Below are 18295 nucleotides of genomic sequence, written 5' to 3' on the forward strand. Positions count from 1 at the left end.
GCCATAATAAAGCAGCGCAGTGCCTGCCGAGCTCACCTGCTTACCTCTAGCTTGTGTTTTTCCCAGCTATCGGAAGAGATAGACAAGAGGTAGAGCCTGGGCGCTGCATCCCCTCTGCAATTCAGTTTTCTTCTTGTACATGCACAAGATTTTCAAGCCGATTTCTGAAACGCATCTTACTACGACTTTAGGGAATCTTTAGAATAAAACCCAATTGTTCCATTCTTCTCCAAAGTGCCTATGTCCCATAAGCAATCTGCATGGACTGGTTAAACTAAAGAACTATGACCATGTATTAGAAAAATCCCAGTAACAGTTAGGTAGCCACTGAGCTCTTGCGTTTCCACATAATTTGCTAACATTAGGAAGGTTTTCAGCAGTGTTTCAGTCAGATGGGAGCTTAAGAGAACCATTTCTAGATATTTTTTTCCAGACCTTGCAGCAGCATTCAATATTTATAAGGAATTCCCTGCCTTGGTAGCAACAACTGACAGTTACAAAAAATAAGTACACTATAAAACGCATTAATATTTTAAGCCTGCCAAAAACTGCTAGATGATGACGTTGCCAGCTTTTGCCTGACTGGTTGATATTTAGTTCAAGCAAATAACTGACAAAAGGAACCGTATCTAGGAGGGGAAGCACAGAGTGTAAGGGAGTTTGCAGCAGCAACAGTAAAAGATTTCTCTGTGCTTACACATTAAATCAGCAGCAGAATCGGGAAAAGAACTAGTCTTGTGGTTTCTACTCCAGCCACTAATCCAGGGACCCACACTATTGTGTGCTCAGATACCGCTATAGGATTCTACAGCACATCAATAAAACCTTTCGCCATCTTCCAAATAAAATGTTGAGATTGTGCTGAATCCAGGCTTTTCCACAGATGTGCAAATAACTCATGTTTAATGATGCAATGGAGAAAAAACAGATAAATCTTGCTATCACTATAATAAAGTGCCTTTTGTGAACACTCCTGACAATACTGGGCACGGGCCAGCCCTGTTTACAGTGCCAGTATGTCTGTCTCTCCCTCCTGCCCCATCTGTACAGTTTGTTCTTGGTATATTTGTATCTCTGGAGCCAGCTGACCTCGAAACTCTCATCAGAGAGGGGGAAAATCATAACAAAATCAGCAGCCAGCAAGCCCAGCACCACCCTTATAATTCATCGTCACTATCAGAATGTTTTTCCTCTGTTCGCTTTGCACAGAGATGCCATCCAATAGCACTGAAAATGTTCCTACTGTCCCTAGAAAGGCCTGTTTAGAGTAAAACCAAAGGAAATTAAAGACCTACCAAGCAATCCACACAGGTTCATAAATATAAAAGTGCAGGCAGTGACTTGCTGAAGCACTAAGGACAAAATGTACTAAATCTTTGCCTGAGGTCCCTCTGTCTTTCCTCCCCCACATTCCCTGCTCTGCAAGACGTGGTAGGTTCCCCATCACTCCTTTTTGCCCCATATTCACATGTTGTAATTCCTGCAGCAATAGATCCCAAAAGTCACAGCCAAACTGTTGGGTTTGCCCTGCAGTCATTCATTGAATCTTTCCTTTCTGGTTGAATTTGCCTCAGGCTTATTCGTTTGCCGCTCGATGCAGCGACTCCAGATTTCAGACCTGCCTGGTGCTAAAATTGTACAAGAAAAGATGCTTCACCCAAATGGCAGAAATTTAATTTCCTTTTCTGTTAGTCATGAAATCTGTCCACTGTTTGATATAGCTGAGCCCGAGATTAGGGTAATTAGTGTAATCTCAGGCTGTTATAAAACTTTCTCAGCATGCAATACAAGAAATAACTCGGAAATAGCTCTTTAGGGCTCTGTCTGGCTTGACAAAGCCCAACAGAGTCTGAAAGAGCCTGACAAAGCCCAACAGAGCCCTGCAGGGCCATACAAAGCCCAACAGAGCCCCACTCTACAAATCACACCACTCTCTGTTGCAAGCGCAGACATAAGGAATTATTGACTAGATTTCCCAGAATGTACCAGTGTAAATGAAGCATAACACCAGAATTGTAAACATGTCAACAAGAGTAAAAATAACTATTCTCAGGAAATATGATGCCATACGGATGTGGTCCTTGTTCTGGTGAGGCTTCTTGCAGTTCCTCAGGCTATTCTATGTCATGTTTTGTAGCAAGATGACTGGGTTATGTCGCTTCAGCACTTAAATTGCCTTGGGCGGTGCTATTTCCACACTGACAATACCACTAGAATTTGAAAATTCAGTCCTGTCCCGCTCACGGAGAACTGATTCATTGCTGCTGACAGCTTGCATACACCTTGTCATGCAATAAAGTTATTGCAAGTGAAGTGCCAGAAGGGCTACGATCATTGCTTTGGGTGATTTATCCAGGACTCATTCAGCGCTCTGAGCCAGTGCCAAGAAAATTCCCTCATGTACCTAGACCAGATGTTGTTCTCATCTGGACTATGTTACATCTGAGCTAAAACTACTAAAGCCAGCAGACACGTAGTGTTGCTATCACCCTTGTTTCACCTCAGAACCACGCTCCTGTGTCCACCCTACCCCCTGAAAATCAGCAAAACAATCACAGCTGGACAAAAAGTTCAGCCTGATTTCACCTCTTTGCTGTGCAAAATGATTTTGGCATGTAAAAAAAGGCTGATTTTAATTTTTTTCTTTTAATTGATGGTCCTGGCTCTAATTCAAAAGAGAAGATGGACCTCTGTGGTACTCAGCCAGGGGTGTGTGAAAATGTTAACAGAAGTGCTGTCTGACCAAGGTATCACATTTCCCTCCACATTCTTCGGTCTTTTTAAGGGTTATTTCCCATCACCAGCAGCATCTCCAGCACTCCCTGCACAGCCCAGCAGAGGGTGGTGGGCAACCATCTGCTTTTTCACTCTCCTGACCATTCTCAGGGGTACAACCACACATCTCTCTCAAACATTATTTAACCACACATCCTATTTGTGTGTGCAAAAGTACAGAGTGGTAAGTATGAACCAGAAGCTTTGCTGAAATAAGGTCTTTCCCCATAGCTTTTTCATGGAACTGATACACGCCAGTCTTCAGTGCTTTACCCATTTCTGAGGACTACATATGAGTTGACAGTTTTAGAAACGGTTTATGAGTTACTGTGCAGGACAAGCATGTTTTGGTGCATCTATCATTTGCAGAGAAGGCCGTGCAATACCAAGGCTCAGCGTGGGTCATGCAGCCTGCATGTTAAGCCTGACGTACATTCAGACACACCACCGAGGATTTTCATTGCTCATGTAAAACTAGCAGGCTACAGCTAATACTTGTATTACCGGCCGTGGTAACAGCTCTCTGCTATCAATCTTGCTGTCATTGTCCTCCAGAAAGACTCATTTTGATGGGTTCAGTCATCTGTAAAACTGTCATTCTTTACACGGCCCTTTCTAACGTCTTGACCTTCAAAAGCAAGGCCCAAGACTTTGTGTGATCATCTACTAACCCTTTTGCCAGTGAAAGGACAGAACAAAGAGCATAATACATGCCAAGAGGATGTGCTGAGTTCTTGGCTACCCTGTTCTATGTCTGTGCTGCCTCTGGGACCGTATTCCTGCTCCTGGGAAATAACCGAATCAATAATCACTCCACATCACTTGCTCCATTCCTTACTCTACCTTCATCCAACCCTTTAGCCGCAAAGGGAATTCAGCAGAGCTCTAATTCTTTCGAGTGACACATCTCAGCTTTCTTCATGACTCCCATGAGAGATCAGTGCCTGACTTCAGTGGGTCAGGATATCAAACCAGGCTTTTTACCTCGCTTCACCTTTCTCTGCCTTGGTTATCATCTGTGAAAAATAGGATGATGACTGCTTCCTGTAGCTTTCTCTCCCTCCCCTGCATTCCAAAAGAGAAGGTGAATTTCATTTATTAATGCCGATAGAGTCCATGGAGACTTGCAGATAAAAAGACTCAACGTGAAGCAGAATATACTGTTCTACCTAGCAGAAAGCTTATACTTTACCATTTCTTTTCAAAGCACCTACTGACATTGCTAGGCAACTGGGACATTGTCCAATCAAACAAATGAAACCTGAGTCTAATAGTCTATAAAATGTAGCTGAGAGCTGTCAGATAAACCGGCAAGAGATTGAATGAATCTCTAAAGCTGGAAGAAAGAGAAGGTTTAAATGGTCAGTTGAACCAAACAATAACCTTAGAGATATATCCCAAGGGGGACTCGACCATCATATCCAGAAGGGGACACCAGGTGCATGGCGGTATTTGGGAGCTTTTGAGGAGTAGCAACATCAACTCGTTGGGTTGTCAAGTGACCTTAAAGAACAGCAGTCCAAGGGATGGTTATTGTTGCGCAAAGAATAATGCAGTATTGTATCATCTGCAGAGTATGAAGGGTGGAGAAACTGAGGCACAGACAACAGACATAAAGTAAGCGATCCCATTTTAAGACTTCATACCATTTGATCAATTGTAGCTCAAACCCTTCTTGTTAGAGCGCACTGTGTACCTGTGCTCATTCTACTACTAAATTAGTAAACACTGTCACTGAGTTGCAGCTAATTACCACTTTTTGTGCAAAAGACACAGTTTACTACACCTAGGAAGGAAACAAGTACCTTTGTTGCAGTGCACCCATGCCCTACATTTTCAGGGGAAATAAGGACTTCTCTGGCACTAACCTCCTCTGCCAAGCAGCTGAATTACATGTAAATGCAAGTAATGAGCTTTACTCCTTCCAGTGAGAATCTGGCATCATTTCCTCCATGAGCAGAATTGCATAAACCCCACTTTCCCCACGTGGCGTTATCAGCAGAGGTGTTCTACCCTGCGGGCTTGCCAGGGGGCTGAAGGGAATTCTAGGTCACCCTGTTCCAGGAAATCTTGATTGCAGCTGTGCTGTATAACAGCCTAAAGACAGTGCTAAATCCTGCTCACCAATTCTCCGTGCTTTCTAAAAAATTAAGCATGTGAATGTGCATAAAAAGATCCAAAACAACTCCTCAGTGGGCAGCCAAGTTTATATCTTGTCCTACGAATTGCAAATATTGTTTCTCCCTCTCCCAAACCCGCCTGCACCGCTCTGGAAAGAAGGTAGATAATACCTTGCTGCCAATGAGGTCTCTGCTGTTCAACTATGAGTTAAATAACACAGGTCTCTGCCTTTTGGATTTCCACATGCATTGCCAAGTCAGCTTTGTTCTTGAATTTAAATAGCCTATGCATTTAAATTTTGTCATTACAGTTAGCAGAGGAGGCCAAGGGCTTCAGCTACCTGCTGTCTATGAATAAGGAAGGCTGAAGTGATTAGGAATCTTTTATTTTCATTAGTAGCAATGCTTGAAGGTGCTGGAAGGGATGAAGAATAGAATCAACCTCATCTGTTAGACAGTTCTTCCATTGCAGACACTCGCTGTCCCAGAGATTTACACTTATCGGCATGCTGGCGTGCATGACAATTTATTAAAGAAGGGTGTTGGTGACAATCCCTGCTAAAAGCAGCAAAAAGCCAGTTCTTGTATTCCTCTCTCAGCTATGACAGCGCTTGTTCACCAAAAAGAAAGTTTGGGGAAAGAATCACAACTACATATACATCAGATTGAATATTCACTCTCCTGTTACAGCTGCGCTACTGTCTAGAATCCGCTCAGCATTTTACTCATGCAAAATGAGACGTAACTGGAAGGACAGAATCACCTCCCCTGGGACTCCGAATAGAACTGCAATGGATTTCAAATCCCTCCCCACGGTGAGCACAGAGTAAATCAGTAGTGAGAGGCTGCCAGCCCAGCTACACCGGGGTTAATGAATAAACCACTGCCTGCAGTGCTGACTCGCCTGCTGTACTTAAAATATGTATCTGTGATCACATCTCAGGGAGACCTCTCCTAGAAATAATCACGCCGAGAGATAAAGGCATTACATCTTTTTCCTTTGACAAAACAAAGATTATCAACAGTTATAGAGGAAAATCTGCTCTTAGGCAAATAGGCTTTTCATAGAGGACTTGCTTTTTATAGAAAATGACTTTATTGTGGAAAACGCTGGAAAAACAAGGAAAAAATAGCAAATATAGCAAGGGATATTCTGAAAATGTTGGCTCAGTGACACCTTGTTTTCCCCACTTCTTTGTGGGAGACATTCCCAGGAAAACAAGGAAGCAAGCTCAGTAAAAAGGAAGATTGTTGTGAATTAGGAAGAGTTGCTGGTGTACTGAGGATTTAATTGCTTGGCTATGGATGCATTTTCAGAAACGTTACCCCAGGTGAACTAAATAATCAGTTTATCAAACACAACAGCCTAGATTTCCAAGAGTCTCTTGGGTGATTTGGACGTGCAACACCGGAGACAATAAAGAGAAGTCACTTTGCAATGTACTTTGTGGGGGTCTCTGCCATTTAAGGGGTCTCAGACAGAGCACCCAGGAGTCATTTGTCACTTGTGAAAATCTGGGTCATTTACTCGCCTCCTCCTGCTCTGCTTTTTTTCATGCTAAAAATATAGAAAGAATCTTCTGGCTTCAGACTGAATCAAGTCATTAATTACACTGTTTCCTAAAAACCTGCAACTGAATTCACTTGGGGAGTTTCTGGAAGCTGTGGAAAGCTCTTCTTCTATAATCATCTTTTGACACGTCTCAGAGAAAAAAGGAATAAAGCCCATTCACTTTTAATTTCTCAGTTTTGAGGATAAAATTTAACAGAAGTAAATCCCTTTAAGGGCTCAACTATGCTCTTTCAAGATAGCGGGGAAAAAAATCCCAATGAGTTTCATTGCGGGAGAACTAGCTTGGTTGCGTTGAAAAATTACATTAACGATCCACGGTATGTTATGTGATGCAAGAACATTAATATGTGCCATCATGAACTGCCAATAGGTAAAAACGATAGGATGCCTGCAGATACTAGATCCAGTATACAAATAACCAGATTGGAGTATACTACATCAATTACTCAGCTCCTGGTAAAGTATCTGGGGAGATTCCATCGTAGGCTCCTGGTGCTGTAAATTCTATGTATGTGTTGGTATCATCACGCAGGAATGTTGGGAGGTGTCACAGATGGATTAACATGCTTTGGAGATGAATAGCGCTGCTTATCAACCGTATTATTAATGACAGAGCTATTAAAACAATAGGATGGCTAATAACAGAGCTTAATTCCATAAATGTCTTTTTGGGGGGTTCTTATTGCTATATAACTAAGGGAAGATCAGCTTCCAATCTGAGGATGACAACGTTGAGGGTAGGACTCATTTTTTGACAGTAGGTCTCCAAAAAATAGGGATATAAACTGCTCCAGCATCCTGCTGATGCACGGGCTCTGGGTTTCAGCTCAAATCTAGCAAGGAAAGTTCAAGCAGGAGTTTGGGCAAGGGCACGCAGGTCTAATACAGCCCAAACAAAAAAAATTTGGGCACATCAATGCTTCCATTGCATTTTTTCACCATCCAGCAGCCATTCCTCTGCCTTTCATGTCCAATATATAAACCAAGCCACGATGCTAATGAGCCATTGCATATAGATGAGCTGGCAACCAGTCTGAGCTGACACAGCCACACATAAAAGCCAAAAAGGGCCTTGGGCTCTCCTGTGAGACAGAAGCTCTTGGACCCACGTCCTGTGGAATTTGCATGGTCTGGGCGACACGGGCAGCTTTCCGTCCCACCTTCCTCCTGCAGGCACCTTCACTGCTTTGGACACAAGGTAAGAGGCTCAGTGCTATATCATTTTCTTGAGAAAATCCACAATATTTCCACATAGACTGTCCTTTCGGTTTCCTTGCACAAAATTGCCACCTGATGACTGCAGCAAGGGAAGCAGAGAGTCCTTTCTTTGTGGAACAGGTTTGGGTTCTAGTCTGCTTATTCACTGGCTTTTCCTTGGGCAACCCTCTTAATAGTTCTGTGCTAAGCCTGACAGTTAGCCATTGTCACAGTTAGACCTTAATTCAACACGTTTCAGTTTCGCAGCAGTAACAGGCACATAGAAGTTCCCTACATCCAGATGCACTGGGATATTCAGAGGCTACAATAATGAGTTTTTCAATATTACTGTTAAAAAAAGAGTAACCAGCCTTAAATGATTTTCCATTGGGAGCCTGACAACATGTAGTGCGTGGTTCACTTCCCTAATCACACAGTCAGTCTCTTTCCTCAACCCGTATAAACTTCAGCAGGGAAAAGAAGGAAAATCTGCATATGTGTTAAAAAATCAGGACATACCACTTAAGGGTTGACTTGTCAGAATACGGTAATTAAAAGTGTTCCAGCTGACAGTGCCCCTTTAATGAATTATTAGTAATGTTCTCTGAGAACATTTGATGAAAGACACCATAAGAGTTTTTACTTAAACCAATTTTCTGCATGACGCAACCTCACCGAACAAGAAAGGGAAAATCTCCATTATAGAATTAAATTAGGAAAATAAAATAATGGTTTGAATGATTAGGAAAGAAGAGGTGCCGCTTCTGTACCGGTGACCCCTATTTCCCATACCACAGCCTTTTTCCATAGGTGCTTATCTAATAACTGCCGCTATTTTCTTAAATTCTGTTAAAAAGGAAGGTGTAGTGTAGAAAAGTTTTGGTCATCAGCTGTTAACGAGTGTTATAGATGCACAGAGCAGTGATGAGCAGCTCAGTTTTAATGCAGATACAGCAATGCCCAGGGCCTGATCCTTTCAGGTAAGAGCTAAAATGGGTCCAGGGGATTCTGAGCAGCGGTCCAGGCATTGCACAAACCTCAAACCAGTCAAGCTGTGCTGGCAGGGGGTACACGAGGACTTGGAAGGAGGGCAAAGGGCACTAAATCTTAATCAGGGATTTGTATTTGGGTGTGAAGGGGCCAGCAGGCTGGGAGGTACCGAGATAGGTGGTGGAAAGAGGCGCTTGTGCCTCATTTCCTTCCACTGAGGTTCATGCTGGTTTGCAGCTCTATCCAGACCTGCTGTTTGTCCCTGGCTGTTTTCTAAAAGAAATGTAACAGAGAGCAGCTCTGGGAATTCATGTTTCTTGGCAGTTCTGCGGACTCACCCTGATAGCTGGTAAGCAGCGATATTCCGGGGTCACGGGGTGGTTCTTGAAGGGGGTGGTCATGATGAGAGCACTTTGGAGTTGGGACATCACACACCAGAAAGCTACTCCCACCTTTCAGCCACAATCAGCAGCTCCCCTTAACGCTCCATAGCCAAGGTGCATCATTAAGCCTCCGGATCTCCTATAGATGAGACCCTATATCATCCCAAAAGGTACAAGGAAATGTGCATCTGGTCAGGAATGCAAGTAATCTTTCAAATTTTTAACAATTCTAGGGTTTCATCATTGGTTTCTCTGCAACCAGCAGGACTACAGTGGGAACACGAGGGGTGTTTGACACCAAAATGTAGATTTACCTTCCTAACCAAGTTGCTATGGAAGTGCCAGTTTTCTATTCCCTCAGCAGCACCATTTACCAAAAGATGCTCTAGCACTATATACCTGAGGCTCTATTTCTTGTCTGTGAAACACGACTGTAGCTCAGCCCGCCTACTGGACAAAAGGAGCTTGATAGTTGAGGTTCAGAGGGTTGTTTTGTTGGCCCACCCTGAATGTTTTCACGAGTCTTCTCCACGGAGCAGGTGACGGGAGCACGTTGGGGCCGCGGGCGGCTGATGAGCTTGCACGCTCCGTACTGAGCATCCACAGAGGTAAGATGGTTTTATTTGTTTCACAACGCAGGGTTTTGGCATGTAAACGTGCTTTCTCTGCAGTATCCCATGACAAATGCTAAGTAATTGAAGCTGGCTCATGCTTTAATAAGCTATCTCAGCTGCGTTCTGTACTGTAGGGAGAAATGTGTACCGAATAATCACAGAACAGGTAACAAACAGCAAGATATTGCTTGAATCCCTTGGAATTTCTGTCCCCAAGAGAAAAACAAGTGACACTTGCATCACAGTTACAGCTACTGTAACAGACACCCTGTGTGTGAATGTTTGCTAATATCAAGAGGTAAAGCAATGATGTCAAATTAACTTTATTCACCTAAAATTTGGAGGTTATGTCTAATCGTGTCACCCGGTTTGCGCTGGAACGTAAGGACCTCCTGCAGAAAATGCATTAGAGGCTGAACAAGAATAGGCAGAAAGAGCCACCGGGCACTTGGTGACAGTGTGATTTAAAAACAAAGACCTGCTCAGTGTGGAAATTCAATACATCTAACCTTAAGACTTTCATTTGCAAAAAATACCTGCAAATTGGTTTAATATTTATCCATTTTGAAAAGCCATAATGTATTTCTTTCTGTTTCATTCCTTGCTGAGAATAGTGAGATATTATGCACACAAAAGCTTTTTGTCTTAGATAATGCTTCTGCCAAAATAGCAATCGGGCATTTCTTATTTATAGTCTCCTAACATCTGAGCTCCATCAAAATTCTACCTACAGCAAGCTGGTACGTTGTTGCCGGTCCACAACAACACACTCAAGAAGCCTCAGATCTTGTTGAAATAAGTGAATTTACCCACACAACACCCTGGTTTTCTTCCATCTTATGAGTAGATGGAGAAACAAGACGCAAGGGGGGGAACACTTGTCCCATAGTATGTAAAAAATGGGGAAAGGCAGGAACTGAGCTCAGCTATTTAAACTCTCCAGGGAATACTTTATAACTTGACTACGTTTCCTAGGTCCTGCAGTCTTCTTAGGGCAAAAAATCTTGTTTATGGGTTGAGACACAATATGCTTACTAAGTTCACTCTCTTCTGCAAAACAGCAAGGAAGAGAATGTGCTGAATACTGGTCTCTGACCTTGGTAATAAGTTGATTTAATTGGATTTGATTTTTCAAATGTAACATCTCAAGTCAGCCATAAACGCTGGAATTAGCATCTCACATCGCGACGCGGGAGAGGTTTCTAAAGTAGCATAAGGAGATGAAGTCCATGCCCAATGAATTTCAAATTACACTGAGGATGAACTCAGCCATATGCATGTCAAACTAAAACTGTGCAGCAAGCGGGAAAGTTATTAATGGCTTCACTCGCTATTAAGAATGCAAAGTAGCTATTTTGCACCCAGTTTGTTCATACGTCTCTTCACATCCGTGACCCGTGTGATGGGTCAGTAATCCACTCAATGCATTCTGAAAGCCAAGAATGTCTTGCAAGTCATTTACACTTACAGAAATAATTAAAACACCAGAGTGACTGAAGGACTCGAACAGAGAAATCTTTGCTGGTGAAACACTGCGGAGATGGCAGACTCTGTCCCTGCCTTTAGATTTGCAGCTGGCATTCTTCAATAGCTTCAAAGGGCACTGTGCACACCCCTGGAAGCAGAAATTAGCCTGAAAATGTGGCGATTTTGAGTTTTAGGATTTCAGGGAATAATCAGGTACTCATGTAACTAAAAGCTATTTCCTTCCTGCAGGAGATGTGTTAAAAAAATAGTAGGACATTAGGCAAATAGCTGCCTACTGAGATTTCCTCCTCAAGATTTGCTCCCCAAATTTATTTAGCTTTCATGGCATTCAGTTGTAATAAATCACAGGAATATTTTAACTGATCTACTAGGCACAAGCAGCCTCATTCAGACAGACAAAATTTGCTTCATCAGCCCTTGTGTGAAAGAGCAGCGAATGCATCTAACACCTCTGACTTCAGCTGGAAATCAGTCATGATGCAGCAGCCGAGAAAAGCTGAGAGAAGGAAACGATTGAGATGAGGCTGTAATGGGACAAGAGGCATCTTGACAGCTTGGTTGGACATCACTGCTGGTGACTGACACTCTTCTTGCTGAACCTCAACTGATTAAACACACAGCATCAGCCAGCAAACACCAGTCCCTGCAGGCCCAGTGAGCAGAAAAAGGAGATGGGAGAGCAACAGGTAGCAGGTGATGTGATTCAGTATAAGCTCAGCATGTCAGATGGACAGATACATAAAGGATCTCCTATAGAAGAGAGCCTATATCATCCCAAAAGGTACAAGGAAATGTGCATATGGTCAGGAATGCAAGTAATATTTCAAATTTTTAACAATTCTAGGGTTTCATCATTGCTTTCTCTGCAACTAGCAGAGAACCAGTGAACAGACAGAAAAGTAGCAAAAGAGCTAACAGTAGAAAAGACCTCTATAAACTAAATATATGGGATTCACCTATGAGAGTACAAGTTGTTGAAGGAAGGGGGATGAGAAGTGCTAAGTAATAAGCAGCACAGAACTTCTGCTGTGGTGTAGCATCCCTCTAATCCTTGGCAACCGAGACATGCAAAGACAAAACTACTTTACACAAAGTTCAGAGAGATAAACTATCCAAGGAGAGAGCTACTTCACTTCGTTCTTTATCTTAAGAAAGCAATAGAATAAAGTATGAAAGAACTGCCTTCTATATGGAAAAGATGTGAATCTATAGAACACCACTGCTCCTGAAAGATCTCAAAATACTTTATAAGCAACAACTGTGTTCAGCGATCATCTCAGTGTAGGGTGGTGCAAAAGTTTTGTATAAAATAACACTCTACATTATGAAAAACCGTTATCAACATTAACATAGCCTCACAGTAGCATGCAAAGTAGTGGAATTATTCTTATTTCCTTCGCAGATGGGGAACGTGAGTTAGCAATGGGAACAGTCTGAGACCACAGAGTCAGGACTACACAGGACTACATCTCTAGTTGTTCTGCCTGTTCCTAGACCAGGAAAGCCAAATTTCTCCTCCGCTTGTCCTTAACCATTCCAGGTGAAGTCACAGGCCACTGCTGCAGTGTGCAACTCATACCGTGAATGACAAACCTCTGGCCAGAGCACCAACAAGCCATGGCCAGTCTACATCCTAAAAACACAGAGGCAGAACTCAAAAGAACTCCTCCTACTGCAACATCATCCAGCGTAGAGTGAGCAACTTCATGTTTTTCTTGAGCATTGAGTAAGAAAGAACCTTTTTCCGACCACACTGAAAGCTGTTGCGACAGCGCTAAATGTTTTCTGTCCGCAACCTTCCCCGCACCCACAGCTGGGTCTTTTCAGGGTGGTACAAAGCCACTATCAGTTTAAATTGCCTGACACTTTGGAAAGAATGGAAGTTTTATACAACAAGGTAATGCCGAGCACTGAGATACCTCGAGATTAGACGCCGAACAGGGTCAGTGTTGGTCAGAGGTGGTTTTGCCTCAGGGAACGATTGTTTTCTGGCTGATGCCCGAGTCAGCTGCCTCTGCGCCTCCGGGGCTCCCGCAGGAACCCTCTTGCTGCACCACACTTGACATTGCCAATCTGCACAAAAAAATAGAGCGAGTTAATGATTCAACCCCTTAAATACTTCAGCAAAGAACAACGAGACGAGAGAAGGTGCAGAATTGGTTCACATGACTCTTGTCCGTTTTCCCCGTGACTTTTACAGTGGGAGTTTATGCAGAATCGCCCCCCCAGCCCACATCAAACTGCAATACAGCTCTTTGGTTACAGATGGATTCTGCTCCCAGTCACACAGCTGAGAGCTTATTACAATCTGCTTTTCTAACACCTTTTTCTGAAGACAGAGAGGAAAAAGTGACTAGACAAAACCTGCCTTCCTCCTTTAGAAAATTCCGGCAAAAAGCAAAACGTTTTGTTGTCAAGATTCTCTTAAAGTTGAATACAAAACTAGCATAACACTGTTGGTGAGTTAAATCCATATTTTTTTCCTCTTGCAACCACAACACCACATCACACACAAGAATTTTCTCCCGGAGAGCCATTTCCTATTGAAAATCTACTATTTTCAGTGGAAACCTAATTGTCTGAAAACAGAAATAGTGCTGTTGGGAAAGTCTGTTGTATCGTAAAGACTGCTTAGCTCCCAGTTCTCTGCAGAGCAGAGGCAGGATACCCAGCGTGATAGATGCTATAAATCAGATTGCTGTAATTACAGTCGATTCAATAGAGGGCTAGGTGTCTTTGGTTTCTTAATTCTGATATAGTTTTGATATCAGGAGAGGGAGATAGGATGCAACAACCGTCATCCCATCACAACAGGCACATCCCTGCTCTACCCAGGGCAGGCAGTGGAGGGCAAATGAGCTCTACTCACCAAAGGTCTCAGTAGTAAAGCAGCCAGCAGACAATACACCATGAGACTAAGTGACATAGTTTGCTTTTCTCATAAAAAAGGATATTATAGGGCATTAGGAACTGGATATTTCACATATTTTGTTCAGAGAAAGTTCAGCACAGAAAGGACTGAAAGGAGATCTGAGTTTTGAAAAGACCAGAACAGGACTGAAAAAAATAATCTTTTAACACTATATCCCCCTTTCTTCTACCTAAGCTGCTTAGAACTTCATCTGAATCCCTAACAAAGATGTATTTCTAACAAAAGTGGTGGGTTCAGTGAGCTGCTTTTCATTTGTACCGTCTCCCACTAATGATTCGGTTCTGCCGACTTTGCTCATACACCCACCGCTGCGAGGGGAGAAATACGTGTGATCCACAGCTATCAGATGTTCCGTGAAATAGCAGCTGATGGAACTTTGTTCTTGTCAGACCCCTCTCAAACATTAAACACCTTCCCCTTCCTCTCTCACTGATGTCTTCAAGTGCCACACATGGCTGAGATTAAAGCTATTTCCCTGGATTAACGTGCATTGTACAAACACCCAAAGAACAATTAAAGCACCTGGTCATTATTCCCCAGCATTCAAAATTTTTCAGAACAAAGCAAGGGAAAGGAAATAAGAGCAAAGAGAACCATTCAATTCCATTTCTGAATGAGCAGAGGAACACCAACTGGTGAGTAGCAATCAGGAGCTGCAATAATTGTTGTTACCTACAGGCAGGAATGCAGAAAAAGGAAAAGGTAGAAATGTATATATTAACTACTAACTTCTACTAAATATTGTGGGTGGAGTGACTTATAAATTAGTTAAGATTACAAACTTGAAAATGGAAATCCAAAAGTTTCTGCTTATTCTAGTGGTCACTGTGAAATATGAGACTGGAACAGGGAAATGGAAACTACATGTTTTCATAGGTAACCTTGACGTGCCATCTTTATTCATTAAGTAGTTTTATTGGTCAATGCCTCATTGTTTAAGAATACAAGCAGTGCAGTGCACCTTCTAGAAACATATTATGCCTGGGGACAGCAGCAACTTCACCAATCACCATTTCAAAACACCATTTCACACGCCAGACAGACAGCGATTCCGTGTTAATCCGGGGCCAACAGGAAACATATTCCGGTAAATATTAGCCAAGCCATAGCTGGGTTACCTCTGCTGACTTAAACTAAAAGGACTTTAAATGCTGTATTATATAAGTGGCTTTATTTAATCTCCCCTAGACAATTTGCAATATGCTCCCAGTGTGCTCACACAGGAGGGAATTTTTCTTCCAGTTGAAGCAAATCAAATTTCTAGAAGTTTCCAGTGAAGGCTGAACCAGACCCAGCACTTTCCAAGTCCAGGTCCCTCTAAAGAGAACATCACCCATGGCAGATGCAGGTCCCTAAAACAGTCAGGTCTCTGCATGGCTGGGGACACCACGTCCTTCGAGACACAGAGAACTCAGGATACACTTTGTGTGACTCACCAGCAAGAATATTTTCCCCTCAAATTCTTAATTTATTTCAGTTCTTTTTAAGCTGAAGCATTTTGCCCCCAAGAAATCTGATTACAGTGCACAGTTCAACTCGGCTACGTGAGAATGATTTAACAAAGGCTAAATAGGCACACAGGGGATGCTTTCAGGGTGGGTGAGCACTGGGCACTAATCAAACACATCCTCTCTGGCAAGGAAACACATTTTGTGCTCGCAGGGTGATCAACTGTGAAATCAATTATTTCTTCTAAGAACATTCCTAAATTTCGGGTCAAAATCGGGCCCTAAATCTAAGAATATAGTAGACAACATTAACTGCAGTGGATCACCCTCTCCCCATGCCTGTACAGCTGAATAAATCCAAGACTGGGGGATTTTCCAAATGTAGGTTGATCCAAATTCCGCTCTGAACACATCTGTAGTATTTTATCCATCAATGACTCTAGTGTTAACATGACTAATTATAAAGGACAAAATTAACAGGGATGCAGAGCTGTACTTTGCTTAAATGGAAGATTTCAGAATCTGATCCTTTAGTCTTAGCATTACCTTCGTGGTGAGTAAACATCCAATTATCCTGCTGCTGAAATTTGATATTTTCTTTTATTCTCACCTAAAAGTCCTGTTGCTGGCTTCATTATGCCTTTTGCTTCTACTCTTATTTCTCCTTAAATTCACTGTTCTCCTAATGCTGACATAGACACACACGTGCATGGACAGGCCCTGCTTTGTCTTCTAAAAGGCAGAAAACCTCCTCAAAATGTAGGCAGTCCCCACTACTTTTCCCCATGTATGTCCACAAAGTTACCTGCTTTTCTACACCTCCACCTACTCCGCTGAGCAGGGGACAATATTAACAGTTGACTGATTTAAAGTTTACCGAGCAAGCCAAAATGATTATTTTTTTCTGGAATGCTCCTTAGGCAAGAACCTGTTAGTTTTCTCATGTACCTACTGGAGCTTTTCTCTACCAGTTGAGGGGAAAATATGCAAATTATATAACTTTTTCCTAAACAAGTGTCTTGAGACTTCCTCAGGATTTACTTCTCACTTGCAGGCATAAATGAAACCTGCATTACCCATATGTTCTTTATTTCTTACTCTGCAGAACACAATCAGCAGAGGGAATGTTCAACTACCTCCGGAAACGCTTTAGCAGCCACATCAGAGAACGCAGCCGGCGAAGAGCAAGGCTTGTCTCTAAAGACGGAAGGTGTAACATAGAGTTTGGCAATGTAGGACAGTCAAGGTTTGTCTTTTTGATTGATATATGGACAACTATCCTGGATCTCAGGTGGAGATACAAAATGACTATCTTCATTTCAGCGTTCTTAGGCAGCTGGTTTCTGTTTGGGCTCCTCTGGTACGTTGTGGCTTACATACACCAAGATCTTCCAGAATTCAATCCTTCCATAAATCACACCCCCTGTGTGGACAACATCAACGGCCTGACTTCAGCCTTCCTGTTCTCCTTGGAGACCCAGGTGACCATCGGCTACGGCTTCAGGTGCGTCACAGAACAATGTGCCACTGCCATTTTCCTGCTCATCTTCCAGTCTATCTTGGGGGTCATCATCAATTCTTTCATGTGCGGTGCCATCTTGGCCAAGATCTCAAGGTCCAAAAACAGGGCTAAGACCATCACCTTCAGCAAGAATGCTGTCATCAGCAAACGTGGTGGGAAGCTGTGCCTCCTCATACGGGTGGCCAACCTCAGGAAGAGCCTGTTGATTGGGAGCCACATCTACGGAAAGCTCCTGAAGACCACCATCACCCCAGAAGGAGAAACAATCATTTTGGACCAGGTCAACATCGAATTTATAGTTGACGCTGGCAATGAGAATCTCTTCTTCATTTCCCCATTAACTATTTATCATATCATCGATAAGAACAGCCCATTCTTCCACATGGCTGCAGAAACCATTCTGCAGCAAGATTTTGAACTGGTGGTGTTTTTAGATGGCACTGTTGAAGCCACAAGTGCTACGTGTCAAGTGAGGACATCCTACATCCCAGAGGAGGTGCTCTGGGGTTACCGCTTTGCTCCCATTGTGTCCAAGACCAAAGAAGGGAAATACCGAGTGGACTTCCAGAACTTCAGCAAGACAGTGGCTGTGGAGACTCCCCACTGCGCCTTCTGTCTCTACAATGAGAAAGAAGCTAAAGCCAAAGAGAAGAAAGGTTATGACAACCCCGGGTTTGTCTTGGCAGAAGCTGGTGAAACCAGTGACACAAAAATGTAGTTCCAGCTATTCAACAGACTGTATCTTTATTTCATAATGAATTCAATCTTGAGAGAATTAACAACTTAGTAGAAGAAAAAGGAAACACAGGTTTGGTTTTACTCTAAAACATTGTTCTTCTTCTCAAAAGCCTCAAATCAAAAAGGTACAGAATACCAGTGATCTCCAGAACACTATTTAACTACTATATATACATATTTCATAGAGTTTATATTTTTATACCTATTGGACATTTTATGAAGCTGCTACGTTGGAATGTCCAACTCACTTAAGTTCCCAGAGGTACACAAGTCTGTTAAAAAGACTGAAAAGATGGAGAGAAACTTCAAGACACATTAAATGGAATGAGAACGTGAAAAGGGGAGACAGAAGGCAAAGCTAAAGAAACCTAAGGGACTTAGGAGCCCAAAGCTCAAAAAAAAATCCATGTTTCTGGTTGCCAAAGTCCTCTATGAAAGCAGACTGTCTGGCTCTGAGCACATGTTTTGAAACAATTCCTTCTTCCTTTGGAGCTGGTGCCTCTGAAGAAATGGAG

At 42.7% G+C, this 18295-nt stretch overlaps 1 protein-coding gene across 1 annotated transcript; it reads left to right on the top strand.

Moving 5' to 3' along the window:
* Window positions 1–16644: 16644 nt before the first annotated feature.
* On the top strand, window positions 16645–17760 carry KCNJ1 (potassium inwardly rectifying channel subfamily J member 1; the record flags this gene model as incomplete). Its single annotated transcript, XM_080357921.1, has 1 exon — window positions 16645–17760. One exon carries the CDS (start codon window positions 16645–16647, stop codon window positions 17758–17760), a length of 1116 nt encoding a protein of 371 aa, XP_080214047.1.
* Between the last annotated feature and the right edge of the window lie 535 nt (window positions 17761–18295).

This window comes from Nesoenas mayeri (assembly GCF_963082525.1).
Source record: "Nesoenas mayeri genome assembly, chromosome: 22".
NCBI lineage: Eukaryota > Metazoa > Chordata > Aves > Columbiformes > Columbidae > Nesoenas > Nesoenas mayeri.